Source organism: Astatotilapia calliptera, chromosome 18 (genome assembly GCF_900246225.1).
Source record: "Astatotilapia calliptera chromosome 18, fAstCal1.2, whole genome shotgun sequence".
Classification (NCBI taxonomy): Eukaryota; Metazoa; Chordata; class Actinopteri; order Cichliformes; family Cichlidae; genus Astatotilapia; species Astatotilapia calliptera.
In genome coordinates, this window is record NC_039319.1 from 10,880,173 (window position 1) to 10,897,899 (window position 17,727).

At 38.6% G+C, this 17,727-nt stretch overlaps 1 protein-coding gene across 2 annotated transcripts in view; it reads left to right on the forward strand.

Annotated features, from left to right (window-relative positions):
- LOC113010690 (retinal-specific ATP-binding cassette transporter-like) overlaps positions 1–14,176 on the forward strand; it is a 44,209-nt gene extending 30,033 nt beyond the window's left edge. For both annotated transcript variants that reach the window (XM_026149878.1, XM_026149879.1), the window contains 22 exons: positions 110–270; positions 536–660; positions 766–864; positions 1,760–2,041; positions 2,274–2,306; positions 2,442–2,547; positions 2,638–2,712; positions 2,999–3,168; positions 4,664–4,841; positions 4,964–5,079; positions 5,286–5,433; positions 7,982–8,105; positions 8,883–9,012; positions 9,152–9,272; positions 9,968–10,030; positions 10,310–10,416; positions 11,111–11,252; positions 11,540–11,674; positions 11,967–12,070; positions 12,270–12,362; positions 12,503–12,752; positions 13,210–14,176. In XM_026149878.1, coding sequence (XP_026005663.1) covers positions 110–270; positions 536–660; positions 766–864; positions 1,760–2,041; positions 2,274–2,306; positions 2,442–2,547; positions 2,638–2,712; positions 2,999–3,168; positions 4,664–4,841; positions 4,964–5,079; positions 5,286–5,433; positions 7,982–8,105; positions 8,883–9,012; positions 9,152–9,272; positions 9,968–10,030; positions 10,310–10,416; positions 11,111–11,252; positions 11,540–11,674; positions 11,967–12,070; positions 12,270–12,362; positions 12,503–12,752; positions 13,210–13,326 — 2,879 coding nt within the window. In that variant the 3' untranslated portion in view covers positions 13,327–14,176. The remainder of the gene's footprint in view (positions 1–109; positions 271–535; positions 661–765; positions 865–1,759; positions 2,042–2,273; positions 2,307–2,441; positions 2,548–2,637; positions 2,713–2,998; positions 3,169–4,663; positions 4,842–4,963; positions 5,080–5,285; positions 5,434–7,981; positions 8,106–8,882; positions 9,013–9,151; positions 9,273–9,967; positions 10,031–10,309; positions 10,417–11,110; positions 11,253–11,539; positions 11,675–11,966; positions 12,071–12,269; positions 12,363–12,502; positions 12,753–13,209) is intronic.
- The last annotated feature ends 3,551 nt before the right edge of the window (positions 14,177–17,727 follow it).

Sequence of the window (17,727 nt, forward strand, 5' to 3'; positions counted from 1 at the left end):
CACTCATTCACAGCCTGTTCCCACATGCAGATTATGCAGTTCATCTAAAATGCTTTGTTTTCTGTAGATATGGTTTTAGTGCTGCTTACTGTTTTCTTGTTGAACACAGAACATAATGGAGTGAACCCCACCAACCAGTCATCGGACAGCAGTGCAGGAAAGGGCTCCAGGCAGGTGAAAGGTGGATTTCTGATCCTGAAACAGTTCCATGCTCTGCTGGTAAAGAGGTTCCACCATGCCACACGAAGCCAGAAAGACTTTTTGGCACAGGTACAGGATCTCATAAACATGGGAATGACGTGATGAGTGAAATGGCTTTGTGGTTGCATTGTGTGGAGCATATAAACTAAATAGACTGGTGTGAGTTTCTTGAGAGACCTATTTGAATGAATTTGACGGTTTTAACAGATACAGTGTGTTTACTGAGAACATTTTTTGAGCCAAATTTGTTTGGATGTATCTGCAAAAGTGTCCGCTTATTTTGCAAAACATTTTCTAAACTGTTGTTATTATGCTTGTGACTGTCTGATTCCAGATCGTCCTTCCTGCCAGTTTTGTCTTGATAGCACTGATCTTCACCATGATTGTCCCTCCTTTTGGAGAATATCCCAGTCTCACTCTGAGCCCCTGGATGTACGGACAGCAGTTCACCTTCTTCAGGTGTGAAGGCTTTAGATAAATCTTTCAGTAACATGTTGGATGATAGATATTTGCTTTTTTCTCCAATTTAATTTTCTTCTTTGTATTTTTTCATCACTGTATTAGCAATGAGAGGCCATATGACCCCAAAATGAAACACTTTATAGAGCGCTTGCTAAAGCCACCAGGCCTGGGCACGCGATGCATGGAAGGAGAACCCCTAGGGTGAGCATTATGACTAGAGATAACAACACTCCTTCTGCTACATCTTAGAGCACTGATGTCTATTTTCTTAGGGCTCATACAATGCCAGGAAACAGTATAGTCAAACAAACACATCTTTAAACTGTATCCATATGTATTTTTTTTAATAGAAGCAAATCTGCAGAATCTGGATCTGGAATAACATTAAACTCATTTAAAAAAAATAATATTCAAATTTGTTGTCAAATACTTTAATTTTAAGCTTCATACTTCCATTTTGAGTTATTAATCCAAAAGACTAAAAGTCATAACAGTCAGCTCCAAGAAGTTTGGAAGGAAAAAAAAAAGCAAAAGCAGTGAGAACAGAACTTTTTTTTTCAGTACAATAACAAGTAGCATTATACAGGGGAGTCCCGAATAAAGGTGGGAGGTAGTGACTAGACCACTCAATCTCTAGATGCTGCTGGCGTTGAAATAGAGTGAGCAGATGGCTGATGGAGACTTCGGATGAGACTCCAAGGACAGTCCGAATGAGCTGGGTGTAGGGAGGAGGAGGGATGAAAGGCACAGTGAGATATTACAATGAATTCAAAAAGCAGGAAAGTTTTGGAGAGCATAAGTAAAGTGGACAAGAGCTGCAAAATTAAAATTTAGACTTTTGACAAAAATGAAATAATGAAGAATTTAGGGCAGCAAAAAAACCTTATTGAACTCTTGCTTTAACTTCATTTAAATTATTTATTGGAGAACTGCAAAAAGCAAAAAAAGCTTCATTAAAAAAGAATAATCCAGTGGCTGAATTATATACAGTGGATGGTTAAAACTACAACTAAGTATATACAGTGCATAGATAGTAGCTTTACCGCATGAGTGATTTTACCTTTGCAGTTTAATTTCTTCACTCCTCTCCCTCCAGAGTTCCCTGCAGTAACAGGACCCCAGAGTGGGAGTATCCTGATGTCTCCCCAGCGGTTAGCAACATCTTACAAAGTCCTGCATGGAACCAGAGAAACCCATCACCTTCCTGCCAGTGCAGCACAAGTAACAAACTGACCATGATGCCCATCTGTCCAGATGGTGCAGGAGGTCTGCCCCCTCGCCAGCGACTGGAGCCAACGGAAGACACAATGCTGGATCTGACTGACAGGAACATCTCTGACTACTTGGTCAAAACCTACCCCAGTCTTATTAGAACTAGGTGAGTTTGAATGTAGTTGTAAACTGTACTCAAAAGGTAAAACCAGGTGGATTTAAAGAAGAAATACAAGTGTGTTAAAAACCCTCACAGAGCTGGAAAATATGTCCTAAAGGAAATTAAAAGGAGAAAAGGTCTAAGGCAAAAGAAAAACAAAGAGCTAAAAAAAAAAGAAAGGCAAATAGCAAATATTAATGATCATTCTCCTTAATGAAAACTACATTTCTTTTCACAGTTTGAAGAGCAAGTACTGGGTGAATGAACAAAGGTAACAATTTTATTTCTTTATTTAATATTTTCTTTCCCCATTTTTGTTTTGTCGTTTGTTACAACGACACAGCAATGTGTTAAAGACATGCTGATGTTAGGAACTGTGATGTGAGTGGATATCTTCTGTCCTCAGATATGGAGGTTTGTCAGTTGGAGGGCAACTCCCCATCCTGGATGTGGACCCTAAAGACATCCGGAACGTTTTTCATCAGCTGGGACGGATGCTCAACATCACTGGGGTGATTATTCTTGTGTTATGATTTACAGATCGAGTGTGCAAGTTTGAAATAAGTCAATAAAAATTAATAATAATGAACTGCTGTCTGCAGGGTTACTATAGCAGACTTGCCCTGAGGGACATTGGCACTTTCTTACGATATATGGAAAGTGAATTCAATATAAAGGTAGGTGTGCAGCTCGATAGAAGAGTGGGTTTTTCCACAAATAGCAAAGTGGCACAAATGACTGTAAACGCAAGCAGTTTGACAGTCTAATACTTTGCTTGTGTTTTACAAACCTTTCACTTTCTGATTGTCTGTCATGTCATTGATTGATTCCTGTAAGTTAGCTTAAATGTTTTCCACTTGTAAATTTATTCTGAAGACTACATTTGGAGATCCTCTATGTTGTGTAACAGGCTGATCACACAGTTGCGAGATGTGCTCAATTAGTTCTGTTCTTCTCTGCCAGGTGTGGTATAATAACAAAGGCTGGCATGCCATGGTGGCCTTCATCAATGTGGCTAATAATGCTATTCTGCGAGCCTTCCTACCCAGAAATGCCAACCCTGTAGAGTTCGGGATCACTGCCATCAACCACCCACTAAACCTCACTAAAGAGCAGCTTTCTGAAGTCACTGTGTGAGTAATAACTGTAGTTTTTTCTTTTTTAGCTGTGTTTAAATGTATGTGTTTGTGTAGTCTGTAAATCAACCATAGAGGGTATAAAAGATGGACATAGGTAGAAATCTGTGGGGAAGTGCCTTAAACCTATAATCTTTTCCAATGATCCACAAAGTGAAATGCAAAAAGAAGACTGATTGCCTATATATGACTAGCACATACAGCATATTATTATACATACCATATTTAATGACCCCGCTTTTCACTTGATTTACTACTTCCTAGTGACTATAAACATTTTCCTGGTGGCTTTAATGTCTCAGTTTCTTATTTATCAAATTTCATTTTCATTTTATAAATTATGATGCCATTTAATTTAGTCACATTAGTTTAAATTGGACGTTAAATCAGGATGTGATTAGGGGCAGGCTCCGTCAAATTCACTTCTTACTCATCACGTCTTGTTTCAGCATGGTGAAAGCCAACATGCTCAAGTCCATATTTTCAGAATAGGACTTCAAAAATCACAAGTGATTTTGAATCCACCTTTTTCCGTATAGTCTTTGAAGTCCAGCGTTCAGGTGTTGTGATGGACACTGCAAAAATGCATATGTACAGACCAGAATTTTATTTTGTTCTATAATTTTTCTCTTATTATGAAAAGAAACTGAACAATCAGAAGCTAAAGGCGCAAGTTACTATGTGTGTTTCTAATGTTAAGCTGTGAATTATCACATTATTTGGATTTAGCTTAATATACATGGGTTGTCTTTTCTGTAGGCTTAACATATCTAATAAGTTCAAGTACTGGTGAAAGGTTTCAAGCCACCTTTCATTTCTTTATTTTTTGTTTCCAATGAGCCAGAAGTTCTTTTAAAAGTGATCTTGAGCAATGCGTTCTGAAGCTTTCTGACGGCCTTTGAAAGATTTTCGTTTTCAGTCATTTTCAGTTCAGACTTTGTAACTGACTATTTTCAGAGGAATATATTTTTTAACCACTTAACACTGACTTATGAAACATTCGATCATAAAAAATGCACCTTATTCAAGGGATGAAAGAATATTGTTGTGTTTACACATAACAGACAAACTGGCAAAGAACCAATTTTAAGTTGTATCTTTTAGCACTTTGTTACCAGCAGCCTGTCACAAAAACACATCATTTGTTCCCATTTCTTTAGTTCAATCTGTAAAAATGCCAAAGAAAACAGAGTTTGACAGACATGAAAACATATTGTTGCACCAATAAGTTGAATCCCAAAGATTCAAAAATCATCCTCCACTTCTCCAGAAAAAAGGAGAAATGTGGTGTGGCTCAAGACTTTGGCACAGTACTATAGAGATATATTTATGGCCAAAAAATGCTTTTATTTTTAATTATCTCATTAATAATTCAGAGAAAACCTAAAGCCTCAAACCATTTGTGACTTAGCATGGATTCAGCATTGTTTTTAGTCTCTTAATAACAAACCCCAGAATATATAGAACTGACTTCATCTGCTTCCTCCATCAGGCTGACCACTTCAGTCGACGCCGTGGTGGCAATCTGTGTTATTTTCGCCATGTCCTTCATCCCTGCTAGCTTCGTCCTCTACCTCATACAGGAGCGCGTGACCAAAGCCAAGCACCTGCAGTTCGTCAGTGGGGTCAGCCCTGTAGTTTACTGGGTGTCCAACTTCTTTTGGGACATGGTAAGTGAAGCTAGACTGGCTTAAGTGAAATGTAATAACTGTATGTTAATATATCCTATATCAGAGCTATTTTTCATAATATTGGATTTCTGTCTTCTTAATCACTCTTCATGTTTATCTAGATGAACTACACTCTCAGCTCTGCAATGGTAGTTGGCATTTTCATGGCTTTTGACAAAAAGTGTTACACATCACCATCCAACCTGCCAGCACTAATAGCACTCCTTTTGCTCTATGGGTAAGCTGTTGTTTACTTTACTTTAATTTGGTTCGGTTTTGTTGTTCTGTTGCTATGGTATAACAAGACAATAACCGAATAACTAAATAATTGACAAAAAGTTAATAGAAAAGTTAAAATTAAAAGTACAAACAAAGAAAAAAATATTTTAAATTGAGAATTTTTAAAAATATGTTGGTTTTTGTCTTTTAATCTCTTGCCTTTAGGTGGTCAGTGACACCCATGATGTATCCCTTGTCCTATATATTCAACATCCCGAGTACAGCATATGTGTCTCTGTCCTGCATCAACCTGTTCATAGGCATCAACAGCAGTGCCATCACTTTCATCCTGGAGCTGTTTGAAAACAATCGGGTATGTACTGATTAAAAACCATGTAGCCTTCTAACATTTCACTGCACTTAATGCTTATTTGAATTAATCATTACATCTTACATTATGTTTTGCATTTGCACAGTTATACTCACATTCCAGTTCAGCTTCACCAGTAACTACAGGGCAACATTTTCAGTGCTATTACTTTTGGAATGAAGCAGCCACAGCTGAATCGCATACATTTATAAAACATTACAAATGTTTTTACAATAGTGAGAGAACATTTGAAAGCAAAGAATATAATTTTTGTGAAATAAACTGAATAATTCATGAAAAGTTAATAGATGGTGGTTTGATGAAGTAGCAAAACAGGATTCTGAATGAAGAAGATAGGACAAGACCTGTAAAGTCTAGACACTGGAGGATGAGTTGGATGAAACGGCAGGTGATGGTTTGATTGGGGATCAAAGACTGAGGTGATTTGAGTTTGAAAATTGGAAGTAAGATTGGATCAGAATTCTTCAGTGGGAAAGGAGATAAATAGAAGAGCAAGAACAGACCAACACATGAGTGCAGAAAGACATGAGAACACAAATGTTCCTTATTAAACTCACACAAAAGCTTTTTCATAAAACAATACAGTGATAAAACTGTCACCAAACAGTATTTTGTAACAGTGACTGTTTATATTCTAAAATATTATAATACAGCAATATTATGGTGTCATAATATCTACTATATAATATTATTATATGTATTGTAATATGACTGAGTGAATATTATGGTCATTTTATTCTTGCTCCCTGATGGCTGAATGAGTAAAATATGTTTTTAACCATATTTTTTGAATACATTCCTGCCCCCAAAGGATTTGAACACATGGCAGCTGATGTTTACCAACAGGGACAGAATGATCAGAATTAGGATTAGAGTCAGGGGAGTGCTGTTGTAGAGTATATGGCTTTTTAGCATAGCAGGAAAGCACAGGTGTTACTCATCACATTAGGTGCAGATCTATACTAAGTCAGGACAATGTGACAGTCAGCTGGCATGCAGAGCACTAGAAACCTTACACTGAAGCAGTTAAGTGGAATTTCTCTTTTATAAAACAGCTATATAGTAGGTGCTTACACAAAAGCTGATCAATTGTTTGGCACAGCTGGGGAAGCATGAGGGAAGTTAAGCTGCTGGTCTGCAGGGCAGGGGATAACTAATAACTGCAGGGCTTTTAGACTCCTGATTGACAGTTTGGTGTGAACATGTAAGTCGACCACAACAACTGCCAACACCTATGCTGGCAAGTGGAAAATAAAGGAAAAAGAGAAGCAGAAGGAAACTGAAGTTGGAGGGAAAGGGCACATATGTGCAGATGTGCTCTCATCGTGACAGGTGACTGCCTGCTCAAAAAAAAAGAAAAAGAAAATGGAGATTGTCCTTCCCTCCAGATGGTTCTGTCCAATGCACATCTGTACACAGCTTCTCTCATGACATATGAGTCATGAGAGAAGCTGAAGGTCAAATGGGCTATATTTTTGTTGCCTGATATTTCCAAGGATTTCAGAGAATTTGTGCATTTCTATGGTGAAAAAACTGTTTGCTTTATACATGAATACATTTAAAACCCATTAAAAAATTAATTGCTATATTTTAGACTTATCTGTGTAGGCGAAGCAAGACATAAAAATGATCACTGGAAAGAAAGAGGTTTTATTTCAGCTGAAAAGAAGTATCGCTTTCTTAATTTCTAGAGTCTTGTTCTTTGGGAGAAAAATAGGAAACAGCTGAGGAAGGCTGTTCTTATATCAAATGTGCAATTAACATAAGAAAAGACATCTGCTCCAGTGTCAAGCATGACTGGGTGGTGGGTCTACTTTGAAGAAAATTTCAGCAACTTTTTAAAGTTTAACAAGGAGAAACTATGTTTATACCAATTTGATTTGGGAGCCCCTGGTTATGTCTCCCAAGTTAAATTGGTCCAGGCGCAGACCTAGCAATTCAGACAACCCCTAGAAAGACAGAAAAAAGAAACAAATGAACCTCACCTGGACTATGGATACCAGAACCTCGGCCTGGAAGAGTGGCAGCCAGACCTTAGCTTGTGGACCTTATTGGGCCTTCTTTGTACCCCATCTGTAGATTCCACTGTTCGGAAGTGCACTTGAAACCAGGATAGATGATCGATTTTGTAATCATCAATCTCTGGCTGTATGTTGTGTGAACTCAGGTGAAAAGAGGGTGAAATGTCAGCTGATTATCACTTATATGAGGTGTTTTGGGAGGAGAACCTAGAATAGACACAGGACATGCTAGAGAGATGTCTCTTGGCTTGAAAAGCTGGAGGAGATGACTGAGGAGAGGGAGGCCTGGACAGTTCTGCCCCCATGACCTGGATAAGTGGATGAATATATTTTAGGTCCTCAACTTTCCCTCAAAACCAAAGTAGAATATTTGCATTTCCTGGTCATGTATATGAGCTGTTCATTCTTAGAACATCTGATGCATTTCAAAATTTTTTAGAAAAGATGTTGCAATTATGTGATATATTTTTATATTTAGATGTTTGAGGTAACTTTTTTTGTGTGGCCAGTCTTTGCTCGTGTTCAATGAGGGGCTGAAGAAAGTCCTGCTGGTGTTCCCTCACTTCTGCCTGGGACGGGGGCTGATAGACATGGCCATGAACCAGGCTGTTACTGATGTGTATGCCCGCTTTGGTATGTACTGTGTACCTATCCATCATTTTAGCTGATAAAATTTCATACTGTGTGATTTGTGAAAATATTCAAGCAAACTTTTACAAAATTGCTAATTTGGGTTCTCATAGTTTCTAGTAGTTTGTACTCTTAATACCACACTGTAGTGTCATGGCTGGGGTAGCAGACGTGTGGTGTTGAGAAGGAGGACCCAAGATGCAGGCATAGAATGTGATGCGAGTGAACTATTTACACGAGTGACAAAGTGGCAAAAACAGGAAGAGCAGAATGGGGAGTTAACAAAAGCTAAACTGGGGAAAACCAAAGAACTAACCTGAAACCATAAGAACACGGAGTGATGAACCAGGCAGAGAGACACAGAGTTACACAGATGACATGACCATAGGAGGGAAGCACAGCTGATCCTAATTCACATAATGATAGGAAGACACAAGCTGAACACAGTGAAGTCACACATGGATCTACAAAGTAAAACAGGAAGTATACACTGACGGAACAAAGAACACGAAACTGACTGGGAGCATAAACCGTAACCAAAGAACTGAAACATCCAACCCCAAATACATAATCAGAATACCCCCAAACATGAGATAATAATAATAATAATAACAATAACAACAACAAAACGCTGGGTCACCGATCCAGGACCATGACATGTAGATCTTCTAGGCTAGATTAAGCGTAGTGTTGTACCATCTGTACTGTCTATGCATAAAGTACCCTTTCACTCACTGAAAATTGTAGTAAAGTTTGAGTTTGGACCTCGTCTGTTTCCAGGTGAAGATTACACATTGGACCCTTTCCGATGGGACTTTGTGGGAAAAAATATTTCTTTCATGGCAGTGGAAGGCTTTGTTTATTTTATTCTTAATCTTCTGATCCAGTACAGATTCTTCCTGGACCACTGGTAAGAACACAGCTAAAAGCACACTAGCTTAAAATTTAAATAAACAACAGTAACTTAACCATAGGGTTAGAATTTAGAGCAGAGGAGCTCTTTTGCACTAGAAGCTTCAGTGCTGATGATTTTTTTCCAAATCTCCCAGGTTGTCAGACTACAAGCAGAGTCCTGCACAAGATGAGGATGATGATGTTGCAGCAGAGAGGCAGAGGATTTACGATGGAGGGAACAAGGCTGACATTCTGCAGATCAGGGACCTCTCTAAGGTATACATTTTAATCAAACGACTAATTTCATATTTATTGTGATATTTCATTGCGCATTTTGGATTATAAGACTGTATGAAATAGAAGTTTCAAGGTTTCTTCCAGGCCAGTTTTGTTAATTTCATTTTCAGCTTCAGAATTAAATTTATTTCCAGACATCCTTTCATTTGTATTCACATCAGCATCCAGTTAAATGAAAAATTAAAAACAGAGGGGAAGGCACTAAAGGTTAGTATTCGTGGGAACATTCAGAAAAACTCCAGTGGGATAAGTACTGAATACAGAAAAGGTCGCCACACATTGGAATTACAGCTCCCTTTAATTTCATTAGCAATGTTTCTACCAGCTACAGGTCTCATCATGCAAGTATCTGAAAAAGAAATAAAAGTTGTGAAATTCAGATTATAATGCAAAACAGCCCATAAATAACATAAGTAAATCCCTCTATGGAGACGGAGCAGGAAAGAAGGTGGGAGTTGTTTTATTTTTGTTTGTGTCTCAAGTAACGCGAGAGTGCTTTCCCGATACCAGAATCATAGAACTTTTCTTTATAAATACTGGATAGCAAACTTAATGCAGTGCTAAACATGAATTTAACTATTTTCCCAAAAAATCCACCACCTTTTTTAAACATAAATTCTTATTGTTCGAGCAGCACTACACAACTTAAATGTCTCCCTGCCTTCTCTGCACAGACGTATGTGGGCAGGAAGAGGGCAGCTGTGGACCGGATTTGTGTGGGAGTCCCTGCAGGAGAGGTAAAGTCACTGAGGACATTTATATTGAGACCTACTACTCTTTTCTATTTGCTGTCAGTTTTCTCTTTCTGCATCTCTTCAAATAAACTGACAAACTGATTTGGCATTAGAGCATTACAGCGGCATGGTAACACGCCTCGCAATTTGCAGTTCTATATTTATCTCTTCTAGTTAGTCTAATCAAGCTTGATCGAATGTGATGGAATATGAGTTTCATTCTATATAAATGGGAGTTTATTTAAGTGCATTCATAAGCCTGTTTGCGTTTTTTCCTGTTAGTGCTTTGGTCTCTTGGGAGTAAATGGAGCTGGGAAGACGACAACCTTCAAAATGCTAACTGGTGACACTGATGTCACCTCTGGAGAGGCTTCTGTGGCTGGTTACAGGTACATAAAGTTTATTCAAAAAAATGGTCCCTGGATAACAGAACACAAAATCTGTTCAGGCCTGCATCGGATGGAATTTATTCAAAAAATAGAAAACTTTGCTCTTAGTTTATCCTGCACACAGTTCCAGATGAGTGAAAACCAGAAACAGTTCACTGAATAAGACAGTTTGAATACGGGAAGGTCAACCTGACATTACCTGTGTGTTAACACCATCAGACTATTAAACTCATCACTGTGATACTCTGATTGGGGAAAAAACGCAGCCTAGGAGGGCTTGAATAACAATTAGATTTCAAAGTCTAAATTCTCATTTTGTCAAGGAGTTTCATGCCAGTTATTTGAAAATTCACAGTTTTCCCCTCAGAATACCTGCTCAGTTAAGTGGAAAATGTCTTTGAACAAAAATCTAGGGATTCAAAGAATGTAAAGCACCGATGTGTCAAATGATAGTAATTATTGTCTGACAAATATGGGCATTAAATTAAATACACTTGACAAGAAGATTAGGTAAGCAATGTTTTAGTCCCTTTCTATTGAGAGGAATCAGCTTCTGAGCTTCTTCAGATAGCTTTCTTAAATAATCACTATAGATCTGTCCCTTCTGGAATTGATTGATGTTTTGTTATTCCTACCATGTTAGGTGCTCCGTCAGCCCACTGCACTGAATTGCATTGTTTGTCCTGTTTTGTAGCATCTTGACAGAGATTCTGGATGTGCACCAGAACATGGGCTACTGCCCTCAGTTTGATGCCATCGATGAGCTTCTTACTGGCAGGGAACATCTCTACCTTTACGCTCGTCTCAGAGGGGTGCCCGAGTCAGAGATCCCCAGAGTGAGTTGGACTCCAGCTGCTTTACATATCGAACAGGCTAAGGATGTTTTTCACTCGGCTAGTCCAGTGACACTTTAGTTCAGCAAAGCAGTAGAAATCTGCTTTGTTCATAATGGTTTTGTTCTCTTTTTTTAAATATTTGCCCATTCTTCTTTTCTGTACTAATTTTGCTCATGCATTTTATGATATTTTATGAAATGCTATCTTAACGGGTGGGTTGTCCATTATAAAAGATCACTGTTTTGGATTCAAGTAGCCACTAAAGATGAATCTTTTTCTCCATCTAGGTTGCAGAGTGGGGCATTCAGAAGCTGGGTCTGTCAGAATATGCAGGCCGCTGTGCGGGGACTTACAGTGGAGGCAACAAACGCAAACTCTCCACAGCTATTGCAATGATTGGTTGCCCGGCCCTGGTGCTGCTGGTGAGTTAGCCAGTGACGAAAAGCTCATGAGCCCATTGTTTGGGATTTTAAATTTTTATGCAGGGATTTATCAATGAAATGCTCTATGAATCCAGATGGGAAGCCATATGGGTTCAGTCAAGCCTGGCCTCGAATGTTTTATACACTGGCAAGCAACTGTGCAGATCAGTTCAAATTGGCATAAATCTGAGATCTTTGCCATATGCTGATAAAGAAAAGGTTTTGGTCTCTGTTTGCATGGAATTATGTGCTCAGACATTCAAGTTGGCTGTTTCTGGCTCTGTGCGTTTAGGACGAACCCACGACAGGGATGGATCCCCACTCTCGACGCTTCCTGTGGAATGCCATCATGACTGTGATTCGGGATGGCAGGGCCGTGGTGCTAACGTCACACAGGTTCGCCTAATAATGAAATTAAAATCCTCTGGACACATTTGCTGCACCAGCTGACCAAACGGTTAACTGTTGATGAAATCATGGCTACATTTGCATTCACTTGATTTCGCCACAGAGGTCCATGAAATGATGATGCATTGCTCAAACATGAAACAGCAGCAGTAAAAATAAAGGTGGATTATTGTTGTTTTTTTACCAGCATGGAGGAGTGTGAGGCTCTGTGCACTCGACTGGCCATCATGGTCAATGGAACCTTCAAGTGTCTGGGTACCATTCAGCATCTCAAATACAAGTAAGACATATTTTGACTGTTACTATTTAAATATATAAGTGGTCATTTAGTCACAATGGCATTTTCTAGCTAATATCAACTAATGATAAGAGCACATAAGGAAACATGTTGAATGTTTTGATGCTGTTTCCTTCATTTAGATTTGGTGACGGCTACGTGGTCACGATGAAAATCAAGCCAGTTAAAGCAGGCTTGTCCCCAGAGCTGGAGCCTGTCGAGAGCTTTATGGAGACCAGTTTCCCTGGCTGCGTTCAGCGGGAGAAGCACTACAACACGCTGCAGTACGAGATCGCCTCATCCTCCCTAGCGAGGATATTTCAGCTGGTGGTGGCCAATAAAGACAGGCTCAGCATCGAAGACTACTCTGTTTCCCAGACAACACTGGATCAGGTTTGGATGACATACAACAATGAGAAATGACACTGTGTTAATAAAACGGAAGGGTATTTGTCCCATGACAAGGAGGCAATAACTGTCAGTTTTTGTCATAGATGAAAATATTCAATCTTTAGGTTGCAATTTTTGTCATTTATAAAGAGTACATAAATAACTAAACATATTATGCATGTAATGGAGTTTTACCATGAACAGCTAGAACTCTTATGAAAACATATTTCATATAATAGCATGGTTTATTTAAACACCATCTGTGTACACACATCTTCCCCTCCATAGGAGAGATTATAGTTGTTGATAAATATATTCATAATCTGCTAATAACTGCTGTTGTAAGCCTGACATTTAAATATCACTTATGTAGAGCTAGATATAAATAAATTATGATTCAATCCTATGCATTATAATTTATCACTTGCATTAAAATGTTGGCACACTTTCGGTTTTTCAGGTGTTTGTCAACTTTGCTAAGCAACAGGCTGGAGAGGACGAGGAGTTAACGCTACACAGACGAACGGCAGGTGGAAGAAAAGACATCAAGGTCTCACCGGTTAAGAGGAAAACATGAAAAAGTCATGCAAATATAGAGGTGTTACTCCGCAGGGCAGTAATATACTGTAAAACCACACACCGAAATTCAACAACTTTAAATGTTTTTCTAGCCAGCTGTTTTTTTTTTTTAGAGTAGAGGTGAATGTGACCAGCTCCCTGCCAAACTGACCTGTGGAAGAGTTTGCTTCTCGAGCTACAGTCAAACTTGAAAAGCTCTTGTCTGCAAGTGGAGAGTCATCTTATATAACTTTTAAAAATCAATAATGTCTGACACATTGCTTTGACCTGACACTTTCCGAATTACTTTAAACTTCAAGCTAAACAAAAGATTCTTCTGGAAAAAATTGAGTTTTTTCTGCTTAGACTGACTGGCTTGTATAAAAGTGTACATATTGTATGTTTAATGAATACACTAACAAATACCCTGTTAAGCATTATTTTTATTGTCTATTATAATGAACACCTGTCACTTTTATATATAATATTTAAATGAAGACTCATGCTATGTATTGTTGAACTGTCTAAATGCAAAACATGTTTACGATTGATTCTGTTCTTGTCAGTATTTTTTTGTTGTAATTTTATTACTATTTTCTGCTGTCTTTTACATCTACGTGCTTTGTCAAATAGCACAATGTTTTCCTCTTGGAAAAAAAAAAACGTATAAAGAAGCATAGCAAGGCTGAAGAGGGAATCTATTTTGCAACTGACATCTGTTTAACATGCTTTCCACATGCTCTGTGCAGTCCCTTCTAGCTGATTCGCACTTCCATCAGTCACAAATAAAGGAGTTTCATGAGCTATATATGAAGTGTGGTGTAATGTAAATGTGAAGTGCTGTATTTCCTATTAAATATTTCAGCCTTCCCGTGCTTCTTTCAAAGCTCCTTGGTGTTATGGTGGGATGCTCAAAAAGAGGAACTGAAAGGCTTTTCACATTGCTGACCTACAGTGACTCCACTGACCTCCATTCTAAAGCTAAGGAAGCAACTACGCAGATCAGTTGAGTCAGTGGCTACGAGACGGCTTTGCATCGGGGGCCAAGGCGACACTGTGCTGAGTGGCTTGTCACAACCTGGATTTTTCTGACACATAGTCCAATTACTGTTCTCCTTCAGTGAGTGGTGGTGTCATTGCCTCAGGCTGCCCATAAGTCTGAATTCCATTGGCTACCTCAAAGAAACAGAAGGATGATGGCACTGTGCAATTTCAAGGCTGCTAATGAATTCTCTGGTGGGGATCTGATGCTCACTCTCTGCCCATATGGTCATCTGGATGAGGCTGATGAGCATGAGTAGCACGCTGTGGGAGAGCAAACAAGTCATGCATCAACAGTGCGTCCAGAAAGTATTCACAGCACTTTACTTGTTCCACATTTTATGATGTTATAGCCTTATTCCAAAATGGATTCAATTCATTTTTCACTTCAAAATTCTACATACAATAGCCCATAATGACAAAGTGGGGAAAAAAAAGTTTGCTTGAAATTCTTGCAAATACAGTACGATGGTTAGTACTGTCTCACAGTAAGAAGATCCTGGGTTAAAATCCACCATCTGGCCGGGGCCTTTGTGTGTGCAGTTTGCAGATTCTCCCTGTGTTTGCAGTCTAAAGACATGCACCTAGTGGGGTTAGGTTAATTGGTGATTCTAAATTGTCCATAGGTGTGGATTCGAGTGCAAATGTCTCTGTGTTAGCCCTGCAGCAGACTGGCAACCTGTCCATGGTGTACTCTGCCTTTCACCCTATGGTAGCTGAGATCTGCTCCAGCCCCCCCTGCAACCCTGACTGGATGTATGGACGGATATTACAAATAAAAGACATAAAATGACAAATGATCATCTGTCAGATGTTCATACAACCTGATTGGAGTACACCTGTGGGAAAGTCAGGTGACTTGACAAAATTTAGAAAAGCACATATCTGTCGACATAAGATAGTTCACAGTGCATGTCAAAGCACAAACCAGGCCATGAAGTTCAATACTGTCTACAGACAATTGTCTGTACATCAGAGACAAGATTATTTTGACGTACAGATCTGCAGAAGGATACAGTGGCCTCCATCATCTTTACACGGAACCACATTTTGGAACCACCAGGACTCTTCCCAGAACTAAGGCTGAGCGATTGGGGTTGAAAGCCCTTAGTTAGGCTCAAGGCAAAGATGAATGTAGCAACATACAGATATATTCTTGATGAAAGTGCAGAGTGCTCAGGACCTTGAACTGGGACAAAGGTTCATCTTCAAACAGGACAATGACTCTAAACACCCAGCCAAGATAACAAAGGAGTAACTTCAGCACGACTCTCTGGACAGATCTGATAATGGCTGTGTACCAAAGCCACCCATCAAACTTGATGGAGTTCATGAGGTTCTGTAAAGAAGAATGGGAGAAAATGCCCAAAAATAGGAATGCCAAGCTCGTAGCATCACACTCAAAAAGACTTGAGGCAGTAATTGGTACCAAAGGTGCTTCAAGGAAGTACTGAGCAAAGGCTGTGAATACTTATGTACATGTTACATTTTACTTCTTTATGTCTATACTTATAGATATCTATTACTTACATTGGAATAGTAGTGGTAGAATAGTTAAATTTATGTCTTGCATATTTCCACAACCATATCCATAATCACATACCGTGTATGCCACCGTTGTATATAGTGTATTATCTTACTTATTTTATATTTGTTTGTATTTTCCTTCTGCTATCAGTACCTGAGCTGAGGTAACGTAAGAATTTTCCCACCGTGGGATCAACAAAGTCTTATCTTATCTTATGTTTTACAAATTTGTAGAGAATTTCAAGCTAAAATGTTTTCACTTTATCATGGTGAGGTATTGTGTGTAGACTTTCAAGGTAAAAAAAAAAAGAATTTTGGAACAAGGTGTTAATATGACAACATATGGATCAAATGAAGCGCTGTGAATACTATCTGGATGCCTGTTGTTGAATCCTGAATGAGGCCGACTTAAACATTGAGATTATCTTCAGTGCAGCTGAATCAAGAAGCCACATTTTGAATATACAGAACAGTGTGGAAAACTTAAACCTGTATTATTACATTTTAACTTTCATTTTATTCATTTATCTTTATTTTTTTTACATTGCAACTCAAGACCAGAAATCTTATCTTATCATCTTATCCCAGCTGTCACAGGCCAAGAGACAGGGTACAGTTTTCCAATTTGTCACAGACGCCTCTTTCTGTCATGTTGGGTGACATAAACTGTGTTTCACAATTTTTTTTTTCATATGATGTAGTAGCAAATACTGTATTTTCCATAGCAGCATATTGAATTGAGAGCATTATACTGAGTTACAAGAAATTAAACATGTTACATAATTGAAATGTCCTCTTTTGTGATCAGATCAACCATTAGGTCATGCCATAGTTGTTCTCTTATTTAAAGCCCTTTTTTCTGATCTTGTGGAAAGAAAATCACTCTACTGGAACTGTTGTTAATGTCAAACTTCTTGATGCTTGTTTTAATTTGTCTCTTTTCCATCATGCCTGTCAGCCAATTGCCCATAACTGGAATTTAATAGTCTTTCAAGCCCTTGAAAAAGAGGTTTCCTGTTATTTCCAGTAAAAAATCTCTTAATCCATGTGATGCTTACATCTGATTATCAGATGTTCTTGCAAAGTGTTGTGTATGAGCACCAGCAGCCACGCAAGATTTTCTGCAACAAAGATAAATACTCTTGTGTGAAACATGCCATGGTAATAAATACACAAATCTGACAAGGCTTACTATCTGATACTGATTTCTCTTTGACACCCTTTGGTGTCAGACAAATACACAGTGACAAACTTATCAAGACCTTCTCAAACAGCATCATTAAAGCATGTAGAATTGGCATCTTTAGATGTTCAAGCTGCCTGCGGTGTGATGCAATCAGGAGCACTCACGCACTTTAAATGAAAAAGGGCTCAACAACAATTTGAAATGTTAGTTAACTAGTCATAGGGGGTGTTACTGTGCCTGTGGAAAAGTGAGTATTGTGGCTGCTGTGGGTCTTAGGGAGCTTTGCCACTTCAGTGGATACTCTGAGAAAGTTAAGAGCAAGAGAAGCCACTGTTACATGCTGTTACATGCTGCTGCTGTGGACCTGAAATGAAATGGACGTTTTCAAATGTGCCACAGTGACCATTAGGATTATAGAAGGTGTAGGAAAGAGTGTTTAAATCTCTTCTGCATGTGTTCAGATTGTTTTAGTGAGCAGATTTTAGTGATCCATTGATGATTTGTAATTTGCATGCAAAGCTTAAGTCATGTCTCACTGCATGCAGTGGACAAGGGGTCCTTTTGAGTTTAATGCTATTTTTTAATCTTTTCTTTCTTTCTTTCTTTTTTTTAAACTTGTGGGTCAGAGCGGCAGATATTTTGTGTCACAAGTTTAATTGGGAGCAT